This window comes from Anopheles stephensi, chromosome 2 (assembly GCF_013141755.1).
Source record: "Anopheles stephensi strain Indian chromosome 2, UCI_ANSTEP_V1.0, whole genome shotgun sequence".
Taxonomy (NCBI): domain Eukaryota; kingdom Metazoa; phylum Arthropoda; class Insecta; order Diptera; family Culicidae; genus Anopheles; species Anopheles stephensi.
This window is the reverse complement of record NC_050202.1, coordinates 64,946,930-64,974,534: the sequence shown is the minus strand read 5'-3', so window position 1 is coordinate 64,974,534 and position 27,605 is coordinate 64,946,930. Positions and strand designations below refer to the sequence as shown.

The 27,605-nt window shown below is 42.9% G+C and overlaps 1 protein-coding gene across 3 annotated transcripts in view; it reads left to right on the top strand.

Annotated features, from left to right (window-relative positions):
* The window catches only part of LOC118505859 (adenylate cyclase type 6), a 73,329-nt gene that overhangs the window by 26,745 nt on the left and 18,979 nt on the right, over positions 1-27,605 (top strand). For 2 of the 3 annotated variants that reach the window (XM_036042240.1, XM_036042239.1), the window contains exons 3-6: positions 6,964-7,124; positions 7,453-7,683; positions 14,648-14,744; positions 20,872-21,011. In XM_036042240.1, coding sequence (XP_035898133.1) covers positions 7,011-7,124; positions 7,453-7,683; positions 14,648-14,744; positions 20,872-21,011 — 582 coding nt within the window. In that variant the 5' untranslated portion in view covers positions 6,964-7,010. The remainder of the gene's footprint in view (positions 1-6,963; positions 7,125-7,452; positions 7,684-14,647; positions 14,745-20,871; positions 21,012-27,605) is intronic. The other variant, XM_036042241.1, reaches the window with a different exon arrangement.

The window sequence follows — 27,605 nt, the reverse complement described above, 5'->3', positions numbered from 1 at the left end:
TGCCGTTAAAATGCTTTGATTATCGATTGGCAAGGGTATTGATTTGGAGTGGATGATTTCTAAGCGAAATGAAGGTACACATTCACCTAAATATGGTTTAATAAGAAGCTCTCAACTGAGATTCCTTCTCTCTAGAACTTTATTCCCCATTCAGTACAATCTGTTAGCTGCTGGTTCCCAATCTAGGGGAGAAAAATTATTTTAAAGAATGGAAATCTGTTTCCATCCTTTGTGGAATATTTTTAGATTTGTACCGAAGGTACGGTGTTCCCTTTGTGGGCAGATTTTGTTATTAAAGGTTCTTTGCTAGATCAAACATCCCTTGACCCAATGGTGAAGCTCTGCTTGGTTAGCTAAGCAAGTCAAGGTGACGCTTTTGCCCTTCATTCAATCGGACACCCAGTAGTAGTTTCGTCCAGCGAAAGGAATGAAATGAGACCGAGAAACAAAGAATTCCTGACGGTAGCATGGTTCAATTGCTGCATCACATAGAACGTTCAATCAGAAATTTGATTTATGTAGATGAATTAGATAAAGGCTATAATTGAAATAGGTGGTTCTCGTTTTTGCTTTCTTAATATAGTTGAAAATAGAAATAATAAACATTATGCCATTTTCCTCATTCTTCACACATTTTTATCATAATTCCGTCTATCTCCTCTTGTTTCTCTCTGGTCTTTAAATTTATTTTATCTTGCACACGATTGGAAAGCCCTTTCGACAGCTAGTGCTCCTGCTCACAAGTTTAATCGTAATTATCTGAAGCTTTCCCGTTTTTTGTCAGCCAGCAACTATTTGACGCTTTGTAGTTTTTAATCTCTTTCAACCATCCCGCCATACCGGTGAGAGTCTACTGCCCGTGTGAGCACTTTGACCATTGTCGTTCAATATGACAATACGCCAGGCGAACACCGATGGAATACCGGAAACATGAAAGGTTAAGCAGCAAACGCCCGGCAGCAATGTCCGGACCGTCCCGGGCGATACCTTCCGGTCACACCGTAAGGTTGAACAGAACGGGCAAAACCTGCACACGAGAACCATGTACAAAACCCCACTACATCGAGTTTGGGTTTTTATGTGTAGTTTTGCTGTGTTTTGTTTTTGCATTCCTACACATGTTTTATTCATGAGGCACGCTTTGTGAATCTTTTGTTATGCATTGTTTCGGGTGGGTGGCCGGTAGAAGGATCCTGAACCTGAGGCGGGATTGTCCATTTTGTTTCTGCCAACCACATTTCAGCGCTCAACAGAAGATCAGCAGTGATAAAGGAATGGAAGACGCTGGCAATGGTCCGTTCGGCTCTGTGGGGCGTGGGAACGTGGCGTACCGTACAGCAGATGTTTGACTGCTTCTATTGCAGCGTTTCATCTTCCGGCAATGATTTAATCTGAGAAGAGAGATAATAAATTGACTTTAGCCGGTGAACCGCAGCTGCCCGGTGGCAGTGTTAGTAAAACTGCAGATACCCGAGATACCCAAAGAGATCGCGGAATCTGAAGAGTGGTAAGGGCGGTGGTGAGCCGTTTGAAAATTGACTGAAAATGAACCAAATTCCAATAACCTGAGCCAGCAGAAGAGAGCGAGAGAGAGAGAGAGAAAAAGAGAGAGAGTGAGAGAGACAAAGGCACAGCGAAGGTATGATCGGGAAGGCATCCACGATGGAATATGTTGGCAGAAATTGCCTTCTGGCATTTATGGAACGTAGACGAGCTTCTGCCAACTGATTTAGTAATTTTAAGTCCAGAGAAAACAGTGTCGTAAATTTGCTCGCACTAGCAAAATTACTTTAATCTTACACAGGTGTAACGGCAGTCAGTTTAAGTCAAGAGGTACAAGCTTACTTATACCCCCTATAGAGGCCTTTTCCACCTCTTAAAATAGCTGAATTAAAATGTGATACTCTACACTTATGTTTCAAGTTAAATATTTTTGAAAAATACAAACAGTCTTTTATCAGTACATTTTTTCTTATTTTATTCCCGGTGAACAAACTTCCACCTTTCCAAAGTGCCATATGTGTAATAATCCGAAATTGAGTTTCCCGCAAATTGCGCGTGGAAAGTGTTACAAAGTTCTTTAATTGATGTTGCCTGTTTCCTACCAGCGTAATAAGATTAAAATCCAGCCCCAGTGTCGGATGTCAACGGGTAACAATATACCCATCCGCACCACAAAATTGGGAAGCAGTTTATTAATGAGCACCAAAAGCTCGATGCGTGCTCATTAATCATGCGAAGATAAATGAAACCATCGTCGATCAATGCGCCACTGGTGATAATCCGAACCATCGGGAAGACTGAGAGTATGTCCATGTGTCGCAACACGCGCATGTGACAGTTGCTGCTCTTACACCTCATTTCAACTCGATCACAAGATTGATGGGATATCCGAAACCTAGGATCGCGCCATGTGTGCGATACGACAGTCCGTGTTTTAAGTTAGTACCCATCAGCGAATCTTCATCATTAGGGCTAAGTTTCGTTAATTGAGCTATCGCTACTACCAACATGGTTGTGCAACTGGTCGTTCGGGCATAATAATGATCGATTGAAAATTAGCTGGCTCACGCATTGCTACGCCTGCCACGAAATGCGTCATTTCCATTCGATTGATTTCAACCGAGCGATAGCAGCGTATGTTACTGTTTCATGCTTCAATTTACGCTTAATTTCATCAGCTCGGTTCGGGAAACAGGATACCGGGATACCAACCAGGAAAAAGGGTGGAACACAACGTGAAGGGCAGCAAACGGAAATCAAATTATTTTTCGTCGATGGTCATCGTAAAGCATCCATCAATTTCGGTCCGGTCGAATGACAAAATGCGGACGGAAGTGACAATAAAAAAAACACAGCGCTCGCTCGCCCTCTCTCTCTATCTTGGCGAAGGTAGGAATCAAAATAACCCGAAAAAGTAAGGGACAGCATGCAAAGCGGAAAAACAATCATCCATCAATAAATATGTTTGAAGTTATTTGGTGGGTTCTTTTTTTGTTTGTTTTACTTTAGTGCTGTTTTAATTTTTGCACCCCTTGGCGATCGGAGCGCGAGACCCCGCACGGGACGACCTGGTTGACAAATGGTGATTGATTTTTCAAACTGTCCGGTTCCGGTGCGTTACGGAAAGTTTGCGTGTGCTCACCCTCTGTCGCTCATTAGTGTACAATAAATACAATTTGTCGTGCGATTTTCGGGTTCCCTTTTTAACGGGGAGCAGTTAAAACCGTGTGATCGTAACGAACCCATCTGCTAACGGTGTCGCGATTTGGTGGTAGCAAAAACTTTAGTAAAAAGTTGTCCGGTCAGCAGTTACAATTTAGGGGTTTCCATTTCATGCTCAACTTTTACGAATCGATCCCACACTAATGACTGTGCTGTTTGCTGTTTGTTTTTAATTAGAGCTTACAATTGTACTGGAAGGGTCCAACGGGCCCCTTAATTGTTTGTTGAAAAAAGAAAAGAAAACAGATTTGTTTGCCCCTTTTTAATGAATAGATCAAACAAAAACAGAACATTTTTCTTTAGAGTAAAATGCATTACAATTTTTGTTGTTGCTTTCTGAAAAATCCATCCGGCAAAGGGCTTTTTGAAGGCATTAACGCATATAAATATTAAACCAAAGCAAACACATTTTTTCCTCTCCATACACCATGGATTGTGCCATTTAAAGAGCTTCCTTTTTGCGCATCAATCACCTTAACCCACCAACGGGTACAGTGCCGTGATGTGTTGTGTGTACGGCTGTCAGATTACAACTCACAACACTGGTGAACGGCGTGTTCACCGGGCTCAAATGTTCCGGTTTTGGGGCTGATGGCTTTACAGAAGTGAATGCATAAAAGCTATCGGATAAAAGCGGCTGCTCAAGATGGCTCTCGAGAAGTCTTTTTCGAGCTGTTGAGCGTTTTCTCATGAAGCGAACTTTCGCTCGCTGCTGCCATGTATGATAACAATCTGCTCTTTTCCACGTGATGGTTTTTTTTTTCATCGCAAGATAATCGAAAATCCCATCCCATCGAACAGACGATTGCTTTACAAGATTTTTATGTGCGTATTGGGAAAGTAAGTGGGAAGCAAGCCGACCGATACCCGAGTGAACGGGAAGATGATCAATCGACCGAAAGGATGGGAGAAAAACTCATCAGACACAGTTTATTGCTGATTGACTGTCAAAGTCAGCGCGTCTGTGTGTAGTTTTTATTTACAGTTTGACTCACACACTCGCTAGGCTGAACACGCAACACATACGTTCCCTGAAGGCTCACAGGCACAAAATGGTTTCCTTTGCTAAGGCTCACAAATACCTCAGCGGGATGAAGTGGGTGGTAGGATTGGGCTGTTTTGTTTTTTGCTCCAATTTCTATTTTATTTCGTTTGCTATCCATTGTTCGACCAGCGTTCCAATTGATAGCGTGGGTATCTGATGGTACGGTGGTGAAGGTGAAACCACAATTGGTTCCATCGACTCGCGATCTAGCTAATATTTACGCGACCACAAAGCGGCCACCAACGAGCGGTTTTGTGATTCGCGGACACGAAATCCTCTTGCCGGCGGTTGCGGTTCAAACCGAAAGTCAAACAAAAGCGAGTCCCAAGTTGATAAACAAATTCCACCAATGGCGTCCTGGCTCTTCTGGCTGCTTATGAAGGGCGAAACTGGGACTTCTACCTGCCAAACAAACGCCGTTGCGATATGGGATAGGAGAAAAGTTGGCAGAGTTTTTTTTATCCGCTCTACGAAGCCTCTTCATCAAGGTGGTTCATTTAATTTTTCCACACCGGAAAACCACAAATGTATCGTAGTTTCTTTTGCTGTTGCTTATTTTTACGAAAAGCTTTTGAAAATCAAGTACATAATGTGGCTTTTATTGCCCAACAAAATCTGAATTAAATGCAGCTTATCTTTAAAATCTAGCTTATTGTTTAAAAGCGTGCTAATGAAATAAATCGTTGACATTAGTATTAGTGGTAGAAATACCACAGAATTTCGCAACCCGCATGAATAATGAGAAGTGTCTGGCAGCATTAAATTATCATAATTAAGAACGGCTACGTAATGCCTGCCGCAGTCATGGTTTTGATTTTCCAAAACGATGAATATTTTTCGAATCATTACAGCATCAGCTGATGATTGCGCTGGAGGAATAATTTAAATAAATCATTACCTGGAAAACTGCAACTGAAATAATTGAGGAAAAATAGTATTAACGAAACATAATTGAATTCATGCTGGTTCGTCTAGTTAGCACGTGCTCAGTACTGGATATTAATAAATCATTACAGAATAAGTACAACAATTGATTGAGTGGAGGATTTTACTCGTCAAATATTTGAAGTAAAAATGGAAAATAAAATACTTCCATAAATTATCAAACATTTTAATTTAACCAACATTTTTAGTTCATCTTACAGTAATTTGCTACTGTAGGAAACTTTAATCAAGGGAAAAATAGTAATTGAGTCGTCCAGTCGTAAGCAAACAACGCAAGACAACACTCCGGCCCCGGCAAACAATCAAACTTTACCAAGACGATAAAATAATGAACCTTGTGGAGCAAATTCTCCCGAATAGTCGAGGCTCGGCTATGAGATAAGCTGCCAGAAACAAATATTTACCCAAGCTTTCGCTGGCACTTGCTTACTACCAATCCACCAATGCAGTTTCTGCTTTCCACTGCGAAGCAGCTCCAAATGGTTGATGAAACGAACCGAAATCAATTAGACAAGGCGGTTCTATTATTGTTACTGTCATGTGCCTGCATTCCCGTGACGAATTTCGATTCCAGATGAGAGACAAAATCAACAACTCCCAATGTGCCATCATAGCGCGTCCGTCGTCGATCGGCTTTGCCGCAGCGCCTGATGGTTCACGTCTTCGTCTTGCCGTGTGACGAAGAATTACGTTTATTTGACTAGTCGCTTTTGCGGTGCCCGGAGGAAGTTTTCGATGAAGTGCTAAGTTGTACGGTGGCGTTGATAAGGAGATCGAATACACATTGCGTGCTTTCGTAATGGTGTCGAACAGGTGGCAGGTGATGGCGTGGCTCATGAAATCAAATCATAGCTGGGTGATGCGCACCGGTACCGGTGGGTGGGGTTAGGTTTGCTAGGGAAAATAGCCGTGAGCCTGTTGTCATTCGATTTGACTGTTTCTTTGAGCTAACTTGCAATCCATTTGGGGCCTTCGGGAGTGTTAGTCTTTTCTATAACTAAACTATGAAGGGTTATGGTCAGGAATAATGCAAATGAGCAATAGCAGGAAGCAAACGTTTTATCTTGCACAAGAAATTTCAATATTAATTTCGTTGCATTTCGCATAATGCATCTAATGAATTGATTAACATATTTTACTGCGGTATAATGTGGCATGTGACTTCTGAGAGTATTTGTGGACAAGTCGGGACTAGACTCATTATTCGTTAGATGAAGTAAATTATTCGTATCAATGTTAATTAATTTACACTTCAATGAGTGGAAATCAACTGACTCTTAGTACCGTCAGGTGCATCAATGTATAGACTAATATGTTTCTGTTTTTTAAAGAAATTTGCCTTGTGCCTTGTAATATTTCAATATTATTGTTTTTTTCAAATGAGCTTGATTTGTGCATTGCAAAGCTTTTGCTGTTATTTTATTTTCATTCAAGTAATGTGCAAATCATATTTTTCAGTCAACAACTAAGCGCCTCCACTGAGCATCAAACCGTAGTAATAAATAAATAAACAACCAGGCGCCTCCATTTGGAACATGTGTTTTTTTTTTGACTAGCCTATAACTACTACTAGCCTTTTTTGACTAGACTATAAATTAATTAGAAAATTTTTTTTTTATACAAATCAAGCTGTTAATTTTCCACTAAGAAGAATAAAAAAATGTCCATTTTCAAGAGAAAAATAAAATCATACGAAATAAGTTCGAACATTGTTATTCATGCCGTTTGTTCGCATTTCATCATTTCAGAACATTTCCCGTAAGTGGACCTAAGTTTCGGACATTCTACTTCCAACATGACGTCCCCACTACCGCTGCTGCGTTCCTTTTCAACCGAGAACCAGAACCGTGACTGGAGCAAACGGTTTTCCCTACGCATCAAGCAGAAAAGCAGCAACGATGGCAAACTGGTGAGTATTAAAAAGCTTTCAGCTCGTCACTTGCGGTATGGCTTCATGCCCGCTACTAGGATTCCCTGGTGAAGCTCGTCTCCTGGATTTTTTATGTGTAGCTTGTGTAACACACGGGAAGGGAGGCACTCCCACCAACACTTCCCTGCCCTCTACCGTCTACACATTTACACCATACTCACCAATTTGTACCTACCCGGCACACTCACGTTGTTCCTCAATTTTCTTCTTTCTTTCTCTTTTCTCTCTCTGTCTGTCTCTTGTTTATTCTTTTTTCCCGTCCGGAAACGTTAAAACTCCCAAACGCACATCCCTCGGCACCACGCAGGACTTTGCATCGTTGCGCAAGAACAAATTTGCACGCCGCTGCTCATCGCTTCGCCAGCAGCCCACCGAACAGACCACATCGAGCGTTACGCTCGAACTGGAGTCCGCCTCACCGGCACATTCCATGACCATCCACGAAAACAGCTCACCGAAGAAACCGAAGTGGGAGGTCATCGAACACTTCAAATCGAACGTCCGGGGACAGGAGTCGATAAGCAGCAGTCTCATCGCGGTAAGTAGTGTTATTTTTGCGTTTGCCGTGTTTGTGTATGTTTTATTCGTTCTGCTGTGTGTATTTGCGTTGGGCAGTTCCGTTCCGCTTTGGAGCTGGCACTTTTTGCAGTGCACCGGAAGAGGATTGGTGTTTGTTTAGGGAAGGTGACATGGAAGTCGGTTCCCAATAGCGAAGCTCTTATCCTGGCAATTCCCGCAGCACAAAGCACATCGCACAGTAAACAAACAATAACAAAGTATGATTTATGTGTGTGTGTGTGTCAGACTGTTTGTGGTCGCTGACTTACAATTTTTACAAACAGAGACCGCATAAAGCAAGCCAACGCGATACGCAGTTGCACACCTGGCAGGATGAAGATTGAGTGTCCAGTTGATGAAGCTTATGATTGGTTTGTGGTGCTGAAAAAGGGCAAAGTTTACTCTTCCTATATCGCAAGCTTCACTTATTCGGCAGGGCTCATGCTTCATGAAAAAGATTGTTAATTAAAATAAAAGCAGCGATAAGAAGTTCTTCATAATAGATGGCCTCTCAACGCTGCGGCCCGTCATCATCATCATCATCAACAACAACAACAGCAGAACGAATGGGCATGCCTTCGGAGGGGGAATTTCAATTGGAATGAGAATTTCTGCCGATGATCAATCGGCCGTGATGAAACTTTTCCTTCCGCAGCAGGGAAAAGAAGCTTTCACGTTCGAATGGAACGGTCTATCACCACCGTTAGCATGCCCGAGTCAACGTACGACGCAAAATTACGAATGCGAAACGTACGGAAATCGGTGATGCAATCGTGCGTAGAATATTTCCACACGTTCCCGGATCCAGATTGATACCGTTTCGGTTGTTACCTTTGATTTCATTCACTTCTGCCGGCTCGCACGAAACGGAACGTTGTCACCGGAATGTCAAGTAGAAAGGCGCGCGAAGGCTTGTATTGGTTGACGTAACGTTGACAAACCAAGCGCCCACAGCATCCTGCTAGCTTGTTCCTGTTTCGTATTCAAATTTAATAAAATGTAAACGATGCCATGCCGATGATAGGATGCGCTGGATAGCTTTCGCTGGCTTTGGCTTGTGATCTGAAGCGGAAAGAGATAGTTGTGTGTGGCGCTGTTTTCGTTTAACAGACAAGCCGTGTATAAATAGATATATTTGTGGGAATGATTTTTTTTAAGTACGAACCATTTATTTGGAAATAGAAAATGAGATATTATCACCAGATTCGTTGGAACAGAAGAAAGGAATGTCTTAAATATGTTGATGTGTTGAATTGCGGATATTGTGAGATATATGAAAAGATTGAATTTGACGCATGTCATGAATTTAAAAAAAATCACATAAGTCAAGAAAAAGTCCTAGTTTGACGTTTGTGGATTTTGAAGCTTATTTTACAGACGAATTTTGTAGTCTTATGTGACAAATTATTATATTGAACAGCTGCTTAACATTGAATATTATTGACATGGTACAGCTTTGCTAGGATCGATAATGATTTTTGTGACTTCTTTTCATGTTTTATTGTTTATTTTTTAAACCTTTTCAAGGTTTATTGCTTGGTTTGTAATCAAGTCCTTGAATTGTATGAGCGTTGAAATTGAACACAGAATTCGGATTCGAGCTACGGGTAAGTTGGGAAAGTCATAAGACCAGGAAGACCTGTATAGAGCTAAAGAAGAAGAATTAAGTAGAGTTCTTGATCTTTAGGCTAGAAAATACATCAACCGTAAGAAATCGCGAATAATGGTTAAATTTGGTTAAAAAAAAAAATGGTTAAAAGCCAGCGCGTTTACGCTAACCAGAAGAATTAAAACCGGAACACTTCAGCGGATCACTTGAGCTTTAGAATCTAATCACTTCTTTTTCCCAGAAGAACACACACACACATACGCCTGGGTGCGGTGTAAACGAGTACGCGTATCAAAGAAATTCCTTTCAACTCTGTTGGTTTTTGTCAAGGGTAAACTATTCTGCAGCTATTAGAGCTTCCAGAGTAACCGGCACCCGGCAGAAGCTTCATGCTGCCGTATCAACGTTCAACCCATCTCTGCACGGATGCACGGGAACGGGCACTCACTTACCAAAGTAAACTGTGCGATCAGACGACACTTCCCCGACGCGACGACACACATGAAGCGGAGCAGGTTGAAAACGGTGCCCATGACAACCTGTGCTGTGCTGTGCTTTTGTTTGTTTCCTTGCCGACGACTAGCAACGTGGAGCGATTACGGAACGATGCAACCGACAAAGGCCGTACGCCAAACAGGAGATTGGAATCCGCTTCCCATCGCTCGCCTTACTGTCCGCTTTGGGTGTCAGCCGTTTCGGGAAAAAGGTGTCTTTATTCGTTGTGGGTACGCGAGTGTGTGTGAGTGTTTGTGTTCGTTTATGACTGTGGTGCAAAGCGTTTAAGGCAAGTAATTGTTTTATGCACGCGAAGCGATAAAGCGTGTTAAGGTGAAAACCTCCGCGTGTACTCGCCGTCGTTGTCCCCACCGTATCTCGCTGGGCGATGCGACGAAGTATCCGCTTTTGTCACACACAAGCGAGATTGTGCACCTGGGCTGTGTGCGTGTGTGGGATGGTTCTTATGCCCGCAGCACAGCATAAAGCCGAGATCGGATCCCGTTGCCAGGACAATCGGATCGTTCAAGGGAGCATTTTGTGTTTGACGGTGCAAGTCGAGAACATAAAAGTACAAGCCAAGCATTAAAAGCAGCTCCCATTGTGGAAGCTTCACATGCTGGCTCCTGCTCTCAGCGCGAGTAGCCTTTGTCCCATCGTGCGCACCTTCCCAATGAGGATATGTTTGTACACAGGTGTCTTTCACGGGTTTACCGTCGTATGAATTGGTACCTTGTCCATGTACGTTCCATTCTTTGTGTTTGATGCTGCCTTTTTTTGTTTCAAAGTTTCACGGAGGCTTACCGGCACAAGCTTTCCAGAGCAAAACTGTAAGCGATGGGGCCGATCGCTTTGCTGGTCAAATCAAAGAAAAGGGCTTTTGTGCTGGCTGGCCTCTGAACGCTTACCTCGCGGTGGTGTCACCGGTTTTCATTCAAAATCGCTTTTGCACGCTTGAAGTGGCCCGATGTAAGCAACAATTCCGGTAAGTCAGGTCGTAAAGTGAGGCCGCCGCCAACGCATGGCACTCCGTTTTGTGGCAGCTATTTTTATAATCCCACGGCCCATCATTTATAATCTTGCTGCCCTCCCTTTCCGTCGGGGACCCACCATTTTGTCCATCGGATGCTTTCCGCGGACAGGTTCATAAACCATGCCTTGCGTTATTTTTTGTGTCACCGCACTCGATGTCGACTGCCGCAAAGAGCTGTTACTTTATCGTCTTTCAGACGTTTGCATCCCGTCACGTGGGGCGGCATCAAGGAGTTTTGAGCGTTTTTCGGCTTGTTTTCCGACGCTGTACAACGAGCCTCAAATCAAATAGGAAGTGACGTAGAAAATTGAGCACTGAGCTGTAGAAGTGGAGCAATAAAAGTCACTCACTTACAATTCACATTGAGTGTTGTTTACAGAGCTACTTTCGGGGGGTTATTTCGATCGGAAAACACGCTAAGAAGGTGCGCCGGGGGAACGAGTAACGCTCCGCCCAAAACCCGCTTGTTTACGAACATTCCCGTGTGCTCCGGAAGACTCCCCCAACAAAGTTTTACTGTTCAATTGTGGTCGTTGTTGTTTGATCGTATTTATCCAACCACTTCGGTTCGCGCAGAGACAATTTACTATTTTATGACACGGACAGAAGCGATTTCGGAAAACACACCGGCTATCATCGACACTTACTCGGTGGGTGTTTGTCGGCTTTTGGGAAACGCTTACGCATTAAAAATATGGTAATTAAAGGTTTTTATTGCATTCAGCAGTTTGCCCTGGACAGCTAAATGTCGCTGCATCTTTACGAAAGCCAGCAGGGCGATGAAAAAAGAGGCGCCTTTTACTGTCGTCGAAATCTGAGGTAATTAAGGGTAATTAAATTTTCCAGTCCAGAGTCACTCCTTCCACCGTTGGACCGTGTCAAAATTATAATTAAACTTTTCAACTATGAAACAATGGCTGAAAAAGGGTATGGCTTTGCTGAGCTGTAGCGTGAGTTATCGTGCATTGTCGCAGTATCGCAAAAGGAATGGTTTGGTTGTGTAGCGTTTAATTACGTTTGATCATCGCTTACCGAGACCTTGTTGGTTTGTGGGTGAAATGGTATGAAATAATTACAGAAAAATATAATTTCAACTCGCTTTTGATGATGGGATATATAAACAGCTTTAAACGGTTAAATATTGTAAGCGTTTTTAAGGCTGATATTCCCTTATTTTATGTGTTTAAATTTATTTTAAAATAAATTATTAAAAACGACTCAATTCGTAAACTCAAATCACTATTAAACAATCGACGGAATACTCTTTTTGCCGTGAGTGTGAAATCGATCTGTTCCGAATGCTTTTTTGAAAAAAGATTGAATTTCCATCTTCGTTGCAAAAATGCTTGTAAAATCATAATGCATAGTTTAGTTGAAATATTTCTGCCGCTCGTGGTAATGTTGAAGTGTTTTCTTAGCAACATCTACCACACAGAAAAAAATAACCAGCAAGGTTCATCCCTAAAGGAGCACCTAGAGATGCAATTTTATGGTGCCATGGATCTGTGCTCTGTAAATCTCGTTCCGCAAAAGCTTCCATTCAGCTTCCGGTACACACATTTCCACGTATGAAGCAAGAAGGCAAGCAAGAAAAAAACGCCACAAAAAAAGAGAAGAAGGAAGAAAACAAAACCACGATGCGAATGGTGGAACAAATTTTAACTAGCTCCCCGTAAAGAAGCGCCGCTACGAACGAGCTGCATTCCTCGGGCGATAAGTGCGTCTCGTGAACGAGAGCGAAAGCTGAATGGAAAATGCACTGAACATTTCGGAAATGTGCAGTTTTTATTTGCCTATCCCGACTCACTCGCTCGCGCAAACTTTAGACTGTTGCTAACGAGTCTGTTGAGTGGCGATAGAGCCAACGGCATCTTTCCTTTCCGACAATTCGGTCGGTACGGTGCACGAATGCAAATGCAACCCCCCCTCCCATACACATGCACACCTTGCCTTGTCTGGGGGATGGAGACTTTTGCGGACGTGTGCTTGCACAGGATGTGTTTTTTTTGTGTAGTTGTTGTTATGTACCTCATTTTCTCCATACCGGAAGATGAGGTAAAGGAAAGAAAGCAAACAGCAAACCTAAGGCTCAGACGATGTGATAATGATGATAAGCACGTTGCTGACGCTGTTAACAAGGATCAGCATCAGGGTGATGAATGGGTTTATCTCTAGTGCTGCCGACACGGTGGGGGGTTGTTGGTTTATTTTTTGCCCTTCGTTTGTATTCAAACACATTCACAGCCACCCGGCACATTGGTGAGGTATTTGTCCAGAGAGAGAGAGAGAGAGAGAGAGAGAGAGAGAGAGAAAGAAAATAATGGATGGTAATTTGTAGGAAATAGTTTTTTTTTGTTATGCTGGTAAGCTGTCACATTGAAGTACATCTTTTTACAATTAAACACAACAGATTTAAATGATTCCAATAAACACCATTTACAAATTTACAAAAAAGAATTTCTCCAGCGAGAACGATTTTAGCTAAATTATTCATCATTTATCGAATTCATTTTGATTTTTTGTTATTAGAATATTTTCTTTAGGGCTTTAAAACTAAAAGCTTAATATTTAAACTAAAAGCAATTAATATTGTGTAAAGCTTTAAACTAAAAGCAATTAATATTGTGTAAAGCTGCTTCACAAATAGACATTTGTGCCGTGCTTTTTTATATTAATTACAGAGTTTGGATTCATTTCTAAAGTTTCGATACAAAATTGAACTCTAGGAAATTGTTGAACTACTAAGAAGAATGTTTGAAATAGCTAATAGAATATTGCAATCATATGATAAAATATTGGGGTGTACTTTGTCTACAGAGAGTATAAGTTTGTGAGATATAAATCAGCATTCCGGCAGTTTGATAGAGTTCTGCCAAAGACCCGAAAAAATATGCAGATGATTGCAATTTTCAGCAAGAGCCCTACAAACGTCCACTAAATCTCCTAGTAAAGTTCTATCAATGATCCACTCTAGAAATATTCAATCAAGTCAATCCATGCTGTGGGGTGACGGTCTGGATGGGATTTGATCTCAGGTCTTTCTATGACTTTCTATGACACGCCTTCGAAACCATCGAACCGGATGAATAATATAAAATCTCTAAAGCTCACTCTCCAGTGAACGATATTTAAGTAAACCTGTGAAAAAACACTTTACTTAAATTATCGATTAAATTAATACAGCTGGGTCAGCCCGAGAACTGGCAACATCTTCATCATCTTCAAAACATAAACGCCTATCATTGAAGCCTCATAAAGCAAGCCCTTAACAAAATATTAACGATTCAACGATGGTCCCATTCGTCGACCATTCCCCAAGGTCAAGCGCGATCATTGCACCAAGGACCAAGGCTGACCGTTTGCTGGAAATTATTCGCCAACTCAATTTGGCCCGTTGGATTAACTTTGGGTGTGATTTATGAAACATTTAACGATGTCTCCGTCGGCGTTGCATGGCTGTCCTGTGAGCCATGGCTGGAACGCTTACCAAACGTTTGTATTATCCAGCAACGTTGAATGAGTTTGCGAGATTAGTTTGTGTTGATTTTGTTGTGCCATGGTCTCGGCTTGGACAGAAGCTGGGAAAAAAACTAAACCTTAAACAGGTCGACTTTTGCAATTCCTTTACTTCTCTCGGGGGCAACCGTTCCGTTGCGGAGAGCCTGGTGCGCCACTGAGACTACAGTCGCCGAGTAATTTCGTGGTTCCTTGAAAAGTTATTAATCTGCAACAGCTAAGCATGTTTTTGTTTTACTCCCAAAACGAATCACTAACATGGCGCTGTTTTCCCCACCTTTTTCCTCACAGGCCGGTGTAACAGCGTTTAACCTGGACGATACCACCTCCAACTACTCCGGTACGCCATCAATACGGAAGAAAAGCTTCCAGATCTACAGCGGCGCAGGTAGGTACTAGATGGATAGATATGGAAACGTTTAATCACGCGATTGGGCGTAGATGTTCGTACCGAAAGGAAGATACAATTTCTTTTCTGTGTTTTTTTGTTTCTCTCTTCATTTTTCGCTTTCCATCACAAGGAAGAAGCAAGTTTCCCACGGGAGTCAAAATTTGACGAATTTTGTGTTCGTTAAGAAAAATTTTTCCTCGCCAAATCCCTCGGCTCGTCAGCCCCGCCAGGGAAATCATTATCAAATTGTATTAATCATAGCTGTAGCCTAATTGAATGCGATGGAATTATCGCTTGGAAGGATAACAATTTCGTCCTCATTTTTCGGTGAACAAGCAACACTCCACACCGGAGCGCTCGAGTGGCTTGGAGTGCCGTCGCTGTTAGCAACGATTCGATGTGGGGCAGCTCGTCCCGAAGGACACAGATCGTATGGGTTCATTGCGCCTGATCCTAGATACTGCTGTCTCATTTTTATCCCACTTTGCCCGGGAAAGGAAGCAACCTGTGTTTTAGGGAGTACACGCTAGCGACGCATCATTATCCCCAGGACCCAGGTACGAAGCGTCCTGTCGAGCTGCTAGTCATCGTGCATATTCGCTGGCGTCGGTTCGTGCTGTGGCATTAATTAAAAATTCATATTACATTAATTAATAATAAACCATCTGGCACCGGTTGGAATGGGCCGCAAGGTCGTTGTCTGCCGGCGTAAGTGTGCTGGCTGGCTGCAATTAGCAACTGATTTTTGTAGTTTGCTAGTTTTAAATCAGTTTAGCTTTGAACCATCCGCCATCGCTTTTCGGCGTGAACCCGAGAGGCAATATGCAAATCGAGATTAAACTATCCGAAGCCGCACATGCTCACACGCGCACACGATGTAAAGTATTCATAAACAGTAAATTGGTGCTACCAGGCAACCACAGCGAGAGCTTTAGATGTCGTGAATCGAAAGGGTAAAGGCTTGCTCGTTTTCCTTTTATTGTGGAAATTTTCAGGAACCCCTGCTCGAAATTGCTTCCCCGCCCAAATCGGGATCTGGGTGGTAAGTTGTTAGCACCGGATCTTACCGGGTACGCTTTAGCGCCCAAGAGCCAACACGTCGGGGAAAGCTATCAAACCATAACACACCTTTTGATATAGAGATTTACTTTTTCCCGGAAGTTCATTTAATCATTGTTTGCGTTACTGTTTGGGTCTTCCGTTAAAGACTTTTTTCCGTCCGGTGCCCTGTGATGTCTAACGCTGAAATCGAACGATGCTGCTGAATGAATATTCACTGTCATACTACAGCACAGTGGGCATGTCAAAATGAGCAAGAATTTTGACCAGAACTAAAACCTTCTTAGAAACTATTTTTCATACGTTAAATACCATTTCAATCTGTGGTTCGGTAAGTGTTAATTTCAAAACTAAAACCCAAATGAACCGTACCATGATTTTGAATTTTCCGGATGCATCTCGCCATTACGCCCAAAGTGCCGAGTTAGGTCAAACACGCAACGGTGTGGAAAATTCGTAACCCTTGTTGAAAACTTGTAACATCCTTGTTCGGTTGGTGTTAAATCGTTGTTGTATGCATAGTACCAGACAAACTGGTTGCTCAATTTGCAATGCATGACACAATGTTAGGGGTGATACATTATTAAATTGTTCTTCGCATTGCTCGACATCCGACACTTTCGACAAAAATGCATGGCGGAGACTGACCCTTTTGTACAGAATTCCTCTCGGACCACTGAAACACACAACACAACTGTTTCCTATTCGTTTCCTGGGACCAGCAGCACATGAATTGAATGTTCCGGTTGCGAACCGAGACGAAAGTATCCCGACCAGTCATTAGACAACGATGTTCCTCAGTGTCAGATGTTTTTTTCATGCAACACGTGTTGGCTGCAAGAACTTCACTGTGGAAAGTTTCCCGTAATTGAATTCACCTCTTGGACCGGACCACCGTGACAGCGAAACCAATTTGCTATTGAAGATCTGTGACACTGTTACGGTGAGCTGATGGAGATATTGACAAGACTGCACAGTGTTTGAACTGTACAGTGAAGCGTACGCTAGCAGCAAAACGTCGGAGCCCCGAATGGCCGGATGGTTTATTTCGAACCATTAACGATTCGAGCGTTTCTTCGAATGCATCAAACACACTGCTTGCTTTTATTCCGTTTCGATACTGTTCCCCCGTTGTGGTGGCCTCGGAAGACGGTGGTGAGCGGAGTGTGCAGCATAAAGATCTCGTTTCTTTGAAGTAACTGGCAAGCAACTTTCCCACACAGTGTGGGGGTTTTCTCCCCCGCTATTTTTCTTACTGACTGTATTGCCCATCGCCGTACAAAGGAATCGCATTTCGAAAACAGACCGACGCTCGCCCCGAAGGCAAATAGCGCAAGCAAATGTAATCATGCTCATGTTTGCCTTTGTTTATTCCCTACACTCCCGTGCGGCCACTTCTGCTGAACCGAAACGCATTTCAGATACCGAATTGAACTGTCGTGTGTCAATGGTTTGGGCGATTCGCTGACGTGTATTTGTGTGCAGAGCCACATCATCGAACAGAGAGCAACGAATCGAGACACCTTCAACCCTGTAACAAGGTTGTTTGCTTTCCATGGTTAAGACTACCAATTTCTGAGGTAAAAAGATCTTAAAATTAATATTTCGATCGCCGATTATCAACATAAACAATCTTTAAAGCAATCGCTCCGATTATCGTTATCGGAACCTAGGAAACACCTGCATCATGTTCCCTTCATGTTTGACTGACCTTCCAATAAGTCAGACAACAACTTTTACTGTTGATGCTCATCAAACGTGTCTCCTGGAGCAAAATATAAATACACAAAAACTGTCTGTTCATTGTCAAAGCAAGGATGTGGTGAAGCGAGAAAAGAGCACCAAACTTTCTCCCAAATTCCCATTTGCCGATGATCAGCAAACTTCTAAGCACTTTGTCACCACATATGACAAACTGAGTTTTTGTGGGAAAGAAAACTTCGATCCCCGCTAGTAACAACGCACGGATGGGATCGCATTATAGACACCCTTCGGACAGCGGAATCTTGAAAGAAGCGGTGGATAAAGTTTGGCTAAACTTTCCTTTCTTTCGCTTGACAGCTTGTTGGGGTGAAAGCCCTTGCCCTTTGGTACACTGATAATGAAAGCTCTTTATCACCGTTGTTGGTGATTGTATTCGAGCGGTAACTCTTTACCCTGGTCACATGACCTTCCCCGTTGCTTGAGCAACAGTAACAACAATCACCAGCAAAATAATTGAGTTTGCAAACTGTTTTTTTTTTTATCAATTTCCACCATGCTCGCACGCGTTCGGAGGAAAATAATAACAGCGAGTGAGAGCGAGAGAGAGAGAGAGAAAGCGAGAGTTTGCGAACAAAGTTATTCTGACACCCGCCATAAGCATCGAAAATAGCTGTAAACGCTGCATTACTGTGAGCCTCGCACCAAAATAATTCGAACGTTTATCGGGGCAAGCATTGGTTCGGTGGGTGGGTTATGAACGATCCCGGCACAGTAATCGCTTCATGGGGTCGTCGTCGAAAATCCTTTGCCGATGGGCCGCAGGCATTCTAAAGTCCATCCCCCATTACCGTACATGCCGGGAGCCTAATGGAGCATCATTTCGACGGGTACACCCTGCACCGGCATTATGCTTGCATGATATTGTTCGGTCGTAAACGATTTCTTGTTGCCATTACGCCGGTGTACGTTCATCGTAGGCCTTTGTTATGGTGAATGGACTTACTCGAAGCATTCGACACAAACCGCATGAATGTTGGAAATCTCTTTAAGGCTTGTACCATCCATCGAAGAAGTCGGGAGAAATCAACCATGATAAGCCTTCCAGCAGCAGCACCAGCAGCACCAGCAGCAACAAGAGAAGAACGGCTGCAGTTATGAAATATGATGTTTATGTACCTTACCAAAACGGCCTCGGGCATCCCATTTCACTGTGGTGCTGCTACTGTCTTGGCCGTACTGTACGGAATCGAGGGAATCGTTCGATAGATAGAGCGAGCCATGATGCAGATACCAGCGTGCTAGAAGGCAGATGCTTCAATAAATGATTTCTGGACGAATACTTCCGATTTACTGGAACGTCGAACGGGCGAGGCAAGCAGGTTTGTAGCAGTTCCGGTCGTTACTCTAAGTGTGTGTCATAATGTCGGGAAGGAGATTTGAATTATTGAAAGCTCGCGTATTTACGAAACCAATAACGAGTTTAAAAGCTTGCATAAAATGATAAACCATATGACGCAATTAAGATTTCATATTTTCGTTTAAGTTAAACACTTGGACAGCTTGGACAGCTTGTGAAGGATTTAACTCTAATCTTCTTAATGGATGATGACTTTTATCGATGCAACTAAAACATGTCATTTTCAATCTTTAAAATATTCAACATTGATTGGCCACTTTGAAGCTTGTGCGCCCGTATGTTGCTAAAAGTATAGAAATACACCCTAACTTATTTTCCTCTTCTGATCTGGGTTGAAAGCTCGAACAGATCCTACCTTACCCCGGTAATTGACTGTTCAGCTTTGGATAACTTCAAACGCCCCTAAAGCCGTTAGGCGTGGCAAGTCAAAATTGGAAAAGCTTGTAGAGCAAAAAAAACAAGAAGCATAAAACATCCACCCACAGACAACCCTTACGAAAGTCAGGGCAGCACGGAATATCTGCAGAATCTTGCTCGCACCGTACCATCTCACAGAAAATTCATCTCCCGTAAGTGATTTTCCACTTGAGCTTTGCGTCCATTTGCTTTCTTGAATGGTGCCCGCAAGAAACGCTCGAGAAGTTCTTTTATCGAATGATCGTGGCAAGAAAAGAAAGAGGTTCCAACCATTCCGGTCCAAAGGCAAATCGATGCTGAATAGCTTAAGGGTGCGATTAGTGATTGTTGCGGCGCTGGTAAGCAGTACTTAAGAGGGTCGAAATGGCCATGGTTCCGCTCCCGGCCGAACCCCCGCGGTTGGGTTTTGCGCTGCACTCACTCGCACGGCGTTTGAGTGCCGGACACCACAAACACCTGTTGAACGCTAAACGCTGCCAATGGGTTTGTTGGATGCTCGTGTACGGATTTTGGGTCGATAAGGGTGGTCTCTTTGGGCTATTTGGATAAGAATATTTGCATTCCTGCCATTACTTACCTACACTTTAGCGGCATTAGCAATCAATGCACTGTGTGCCGTAAAGGGGTCGTAACGATCTAACAGTCCATTCAGGACAATTAAACCCAACCGGAACATACCGGCCCCATTGGCGGCAGCGGCTAGTGTTTGTGCTGGTGTTTCGTACGATTCAATTACAATTTCGGATCCGGTGATGCGGAACTTCACGTGTCGGGTGTGAGGTTGCCAACCCGTTTCTCGATGTGTAATTATCAGTTAAAATCAACGAGAGATAGAGAGAGATCGAGAGCGAGCAAGAGAAACGAATAGGGAACTGGTGTGTAATTCTGGAATCGTATTCGTAAGTGTGTAGTTGATTGCGGCGAAAAGGGCAACTTGAGCTGCGTTTGACTTGCATCTGTTTGAAAAGAAAACCACATTAGCCGGGTTTACACGGCAATTAAATGCCAATTACTCTAATTGGGAGATGCGTCAAGGTGGGCCGGGGTCGAACGTTAAATGATTCGGGTCCGACACGATCGGATTGCGATTACGGGAGCTCATCTCACAATTGGTCCCGTGCAATTAGACGGAACATCATTAGTAGTTACAGTGGGACAGAGCAGAAGGTGTTAGCGCTTAAAGATTAACCCCGAGCTCATGAAACATTTAAATCTGTTTATATGGCATTATATTCGAATGATTTGAGTACAATTTTGGTAGATAGAAATGATATGTAGCTCAATTTACAACAAACAAATAGATGAATTCTCTCTATAAAGACTAAGCACCTCTTCAGTCGGCATAAAATAAATATTCTTTACGTATTAGAGTAAAATTATCAAAAATAGGATTCTCCCAAAGGAATCCCACGTATAAAACTCCAATTCAATGATGGTTTATTTTCGCCAAATCTGATATGTAGGTAAATTTCATTAATTAATATTTACATTCCTGTCTCTCTGCTTTCTTTTTTTGCACCCAAACAGCCCAGGAAGAGCTGGAACCGCTGAACAACCTGAACATCAACAACACAACCGAGGGTGTGTTCGATACATCCCGCTGCTGGAACACGGTCAAATGTTTGTTCAACGGTGTCATCTGTTCGCACAAATTTAAAAATGTCCAGGTAGGCAAAAGAAGCAATTAGACTGAGACGGTTTCCCTCGTGTCCGGCCGTTTCATCGTAGACGGTTGAGTTGGACGATGCGAAATAAATGTAAAATGTAAAGCTCGCCAGAATCTCGATGCCACATCCGCGGGAAGTGCACACGGTACGAACGAACGAAATAACGACGCACGTAATCTTCTCATCAAAGTTAGAGTCGCCGAACCGGTCGCGGCCGCTCGAGAACCGGCTTACGCTAGTCAAATTGCAATATTACGATGGACTTTTGCAACAGGAGAGATCCTCTCTCTCTCTCTCTCTCGCTCTTTCTATCTCTCTATCCGTATCTTTTTTATCTGTCTCGCGAAACATCTCGCGAGCAGTTGCTTGTGCGGTTCGAGGATAATGCGATAAGATTTTCCGTTTGCACGTTTCCTTGCCTTGCAACGGTTTTCACTTCAAGATGGTGAAATTACATTTAATCTACTACTGTTACCATTGGCAGCAGAAGCAACGCTAAAACAGGAACAAATCGTGCTTGTGACACATTTTACGAGTCAACCAGAGCGGGGTTGGGCAGGCTTGTGGGAAATGGTGGAAATGGGTTTTGCATCCACCCGTCCGCATACAGACTTGTAGTTTAATTCCATTTTATACACCGTTTGGAAACAGAATTTCTCAACAGAAAAATCTCCCGCTTCGGTTGGCTGGGAGACAAGCGCTGGGAAAAGTTTTGTCCCATGCCATTCGAGACCGGGAAACTGTGGGCACTCGTACACCCCGTGTTGCTGACATTTGCGTTGCCTTCTCGGACATTTCACTGCACAAAATGTGTAACAGGCCGGCCTGGAAAGGTGGAAGACTATGGATGAAGTTAAATATACTGTGGAAGCGAAGAGAAAACTTGTCTGCAAACTAGCAAGTTTGTTGATGGATTTTTCAACGAAAGCTACATTTAATAGCCAGCGGTGCTTGGCCGATCATAATCACACCGATTGGAATTGTTTTTTTTTTTCTACCTCTCAGGTGCGACCTGCTACCCTTGTGTTTGTCCATTCGTTCAGTTTTATTTGAATAATTGTATTTGTTTTGTATATTTTATTTGTGCTGAAATACATCATGGTGCAGCGCATGAAAAATACACACAACAGCAGCAACAAAAACACACACACAGAAGCTGGCTAGAATGGCGAATAAATAAAAACTGAAATTGGAATGGAAATAAATAACGCGCTGTCCTACTGCCGCATGTTGCACATCGAGTCCTGCTCACTGTTGCACCTGCGATTTTGTATTCCATTTACTATAACCACGTTTCGATACCATCTGCGTACGATTCGGATGAAAATGGGCTAAAAAAAAGGAGTAATGTTTTTCACTTTAATTTACCAATTCTGGTTCCCCTTTCCCTGGGACAGTACTCTCGCTTGCGTCACTTCCTTTGCTACCTTTTTTTCACTCCTCACAATTTCCTGACAAAGGGAAAGATTTATACCGAAGAAGTAAGTCAATGGAACCAACAGTGCGATGGGATATAAGCCTGTACTCACACACACAAAAAAGGGTTAGAGAGCGCTTCCGGATGGGCACCCGTCGCAATTGCACCGGAAGCAGTAGCAATAGCCGTGAGCTTTTGCATCTGACATTGAAGTCCTCCTTTGGGCGAATGCAAGAATGTAAGAAATGGACACCAAATGAAATACTCCCATTTTACCGAGAGCTACGAGCGAGCATCAAGCTTTCTGTTACATTCGGTACGGGTGTCTGAACCCTTTACTCAACATGACCGTAGAAGTAAGCAGCTGAAGCCAGTCAAGTAAACCAATTCCAACTTGGTTCGCATCGTAGCGGACAAGGTTTGCTGCTCTGCCAGTGGAGGGTTTCGCTTTTCCCGCATATAAAATTTGCATAAGCAGGAACAGAGTCAATCCCATCTTTCGAGACCCCAGGAAGAACCGAACCCAGGGCAGCTACACGAATCATTACTCCAGGGTGCTCAATCCTGGGTGTGGGTATAAGACACACGCCACCGGTCCCTGGTTTTTGCCCATTATGTCCTAGAAACAGACTGAAAACACACGCTATTCCACTGTCTGCCGTTAGCACACCGTACGAAGCACTGTCGGTGGGCAATTTTTTATCACTCCATTATTACAGCCAAATGCAACACTACGGAAAGCACCAGCATCGCTGGCGGTTCGGTGAATTTGTCGTGACATTGATGGGGAAAAGTGTTGCGTTGAGGACAATGGAAGATGACATTCCAGTCGTAGGAATATTTGAATCCCTGTCATCGACGACAAAAAAGGGGTTTCAATCCTTAGCCGGTGGAGAAGTGGCGATGGCACTTTCTTTGTGACATATTTCTTCATTGTGTAGCCTGCCACCTGCTAACCGCTTTTTCCCGTCGAGGGGACCCCGTTTCCTTCTGAAGATCGTTTTGAATAGGAAGTTTTGAAGAGAGAAAGCTTTCGAAATACCTAATCACCGAGACTGGCTCGGGCCTGGGCTAACGTTCACGTAGGGTTTCTTTCTTATGGTGTTGGTTGGTCGCATCGTTGTGAAAACCACCATGACCACATCCTTTACTTTTTGCCTGTCTATAGTGGTGCATAACGCTTCACGCTGGACCTATTGCGGCTAACAGCTATCGTTTACGCTTTAAGGTTTTGGGAGACTGTTTTCGCATTGGTTGTACATGAGTGGAACACCGTTAAATCATCGTTTTCTTATGGTTACACCCCAAAACGAACCACTAATAAAAGGAAATGTTAATTACGAGCTAGCCAAGTGGCTCTTTGGCAGAGGACTTCGGTTTGGTTGTGGTTATGCGTCGAACTCGTCGATCTGGCAGAAGCAGCCCAACGATACTTGTACTTTTTTCAGTTTTATTGTTATGAAAGTGATGCGATGTTTTCATAGCTCGATTTTGGCATTGTTATGTAAATGAAGCTTAATAAAGAATCCACAATTTTTGGATGGTGCATAACTTGCCTTGGGACGGTACAAAAACTAAGGCAAATTGTATAAAGTTTTGCAAGGCGAAATGAATATCAATTATACCAAGAATACCCATATGAATTATAAATTAAATCTTCTCCATCTACTGCAACTGAATTTGGGTTTCGTTCTGTATTCTTGAAAGATAATTAAGATATTCTTCCATCTTCTTCTTTCTTGGCCTAACGATATCTTAGGACATGCCTGTCATTTCTTGCTTACTAGACTTCTTGTTACCGCATAGTTGGATAGCCAGTCCTCACTATAGTGGAATGACCCAAATGAGATTTGAACCCCGGTCCTGTCGTGTTCGACGACTATCACATCCACCACCGTCCATATTACTGTTAATATTTGAACTCATGTAGATCAAATTTTAATTTTCATTTTGAAAAAAGTTAATTATTACCGTCATGCCGCTGTCAAGCCGTCATGTAGGAAATATAAAATTTTTAATTATTTAAGCTGTTTTATGGCGTTGTTTTAAAACATATTTCACTGCTTTTTTACTTGAAATTCTTATTAATTTGACGATTTTACTCTGTCTGATTTTCTTAGCAGCAAAACGTACTATGTTTCGCGGTTTTAAACCACATTTAATTTTTCAATCCCAAATTTGATAATATTAATATCAATCAGAGGCGTCATGAACGTCATTTACGTGTGATGATTGCGAATCCGTGAAATTCAATGTACTCTTCAGCCCCTACTAACAATACCAGCTGGGCTGCTCACTTCAAGTCCCTCGAGAAGCAAAATACTTCTCTCGTTCACTTGCGTCACACCTGAACGGAATGAAAGTGAAAATTAACGAAGCTTTCAAGATAACAATTATCCACCGCCCTGAGAATCCTTCACACTGACAATCGATCCAATACCAACCGAGAAACGTTGGTATGTGTTTTCTATACACGAGAGAAAGCTTTCCTGGAACTCCGTAAAAAAAATAAAAAAGAATGTGAAAATTATCCCGTAAACTTTCACTTCAGTCGAGCGATCAAACGGGAAAAAAGAGGGAAAACACTCACGCACCATATGTGAGCCACCGGTTCGAAAGCAGTTGGCATCCTGCATGCTGAGCCGTTTCGTACACAGTTTTTGTTTCAAAAATTTACCCCCCAGGAGAATATTTGCTACTACCGTTCAGCACACCATTGCAAAACAAGATTGCAAAGGCTGTGTGGCGTATATTTATGACGTTACTGATTCGCACGTTGATACGAGTTGTAAACGAGACAAGGAAACGTATCACGAAACACATACGGCCGCTCGTCCTTTTCCTCGGGCGATGGGCGATACAGCTGGGGTGTCCTGTGCTGAGAGATAGTTTTTCTTCGGGCAATAACACTCGACTCCCCATGCTCGGGCGAACGTCTGTGAGAGATTATGTTGCGAGCTTTTATTCGTGCGACTGTTGGGCCCGTGCACTGCGAAGGAAATGCCACGGGCGTGTAAGTGCACTTCGTGCTTGCCATTGTGCAATGTTGCAATGCAGCCGGGAGTGAAGCGCATCTTTATGGCACAATGTTTCAAGAGCTTTAGCTTCTGAGTGAAGTGGTATGTGAAGCTCGTTCTTTCTTTTTTCGCGAGCATGCGAATGCGTGTGCGTATCTTACATTCCGCCTTCCGTCAGCAGTGGAGCTGAGCTCGAGTTGTACAAACATCAAATTAAATGCGCAACCGGGATGACTGGATGGTGTTTTATTGTGGAATGTGTGGATTTTTTCCCCTGCTCGCCTTTGTTTGATTGAATATCTCATATAAATGGGAGATGCATTCCGGAAACTTGGCACCGGGAGAGCTCAATCCTATTAAAGGCTTATTGCTGTCGGTAGTTTTAAGAACTAAAAAGCATCAATTTTTGTGACCTTTTTAAACTGATTTCTATGCATTGATGGTTACTGGAAAGGAGAATACTAAATGTGATTATTGAACTGCATGAGCGCCCTTTTGCTCAAAATTCTACAATAAGCATGAGCAATTTTAAAGCCTACATTTGAATAATCCACATTTTATAGTACTAACTGCCCTCAGAAATAAAAACACAACAGCAAGCATGAAGCAAGTAAAGCAGAGGAAGTAAAACTGAACGACACCCAAGAACGGTTGACCACTAGACTCTGTGCAGCCTGCACATCGTGTTCTTCCGGTGCAGTTGCAGTTCATGCTGGTTAAAATAAGCATTCTCCTTCGTCGTCGTCGTCGTCTGCTACACAGTCTGGTGGCTAGGAGTAAACTTTTGCTAAAAGTTTTTAATATACTTACCCATTACTATCGTCAACTTTCCAACCATTCTCGCGTCTTCCCCTAGCTACGCCCCATTGCAATCGATGGATGCAAAATGACGCGTCAGCGCGTAGTAACGAAGTGAAAAGTGCTCCCATTACGCAAAGCTGTGTAACTGCTAATTGCATGCACCGTGCACCGCTCGCGTGAATTGAGTTTACAAAGTTTGCAACAGCTTGCAAACGGGGTTTGCTTTATTTAACGCAGCACCAGTTCTTATTATTGCCACCGTGTAACGTGAGCCAGTTTGCTAGCCAAATTAACCCATTCATCGTTAAACTCTCCACCGGTGCACCATTTGCTTCGCCAGCGCATGGTGTGTTTTGTTGCACGTAATGAAGCTGAGTGAAGTACGTCAGCTTTAACGAGCTTTGATTGGGTTCGCCATACACCGGCAAAAATCATTCTCCGAAGTGGATGAATTATGGTTCGATTTAGTGTCTACATTATTCATTACGCTTCAAACCTAAGTCGGTCGGGTCGGGCCGGTCTTAGCATCTGCATTCGCGTTCCCGAATGGATTTGATAATTTATGTTCCTACTCGGAACTGAAGTACCGGAAGCTTGCCGTTGCTTGTGCCCGTGGTCAGTTGCTTAGCTGAACTCGAGAGCGTGTTTCGTGTGGTCGTACGCACCTGCAGCACGTAAGCACCCGTGATTTATTCTGTGATGGCGCGTAATGAACGTAGCGATCCGGAACGGACATTGAATAATAAGATGCTATTTCGAATTAATGTTGTGATGCTGCTGTGCAGTTGATGCACATTTAAGAGCAGGGAAATGTGGTATGCGTTACGCTTCTAAAGGAGCTGCTATCACTGGTGAGACTTAAAGTACAAATTTACTTAAAACATACAAATCACCAGATAATTTCAACAAATCATGCGTCAGTGTAATAACAAAAACCGAAATAAATTATTTATCCTTCTCGCGAAAAAAAAAAACGAATGATGCCTACAGGTTTAAATTCTCGTTGAAAACCCTCAAACAAAAACATTTGTTTTTATACTTTAAAAAACCATGAAATACCACATCTCTCTGTGTAAATGGTTGAAGGACGATAAAGCAATGTAATCTTGCCGCTTTTCACTAGAATTTCCTTTCCAGAACAATATTTTGTACATTTTTATTTGCCCCTAATGTCTCGTTTTTCCATCCCGAGATGTAAATTGGATGGTATCAGCTAAAACCACATGATAAAAACGACATCCACACTCACACACACACGCCAACATACCCGTACATATCGCAATGCCAAACGGTTGCCGAAAAAAGTGAAAGTAACGACAATAAAACCCCCGGCCGAGATGGGGAGGCAGCAAAAAATGG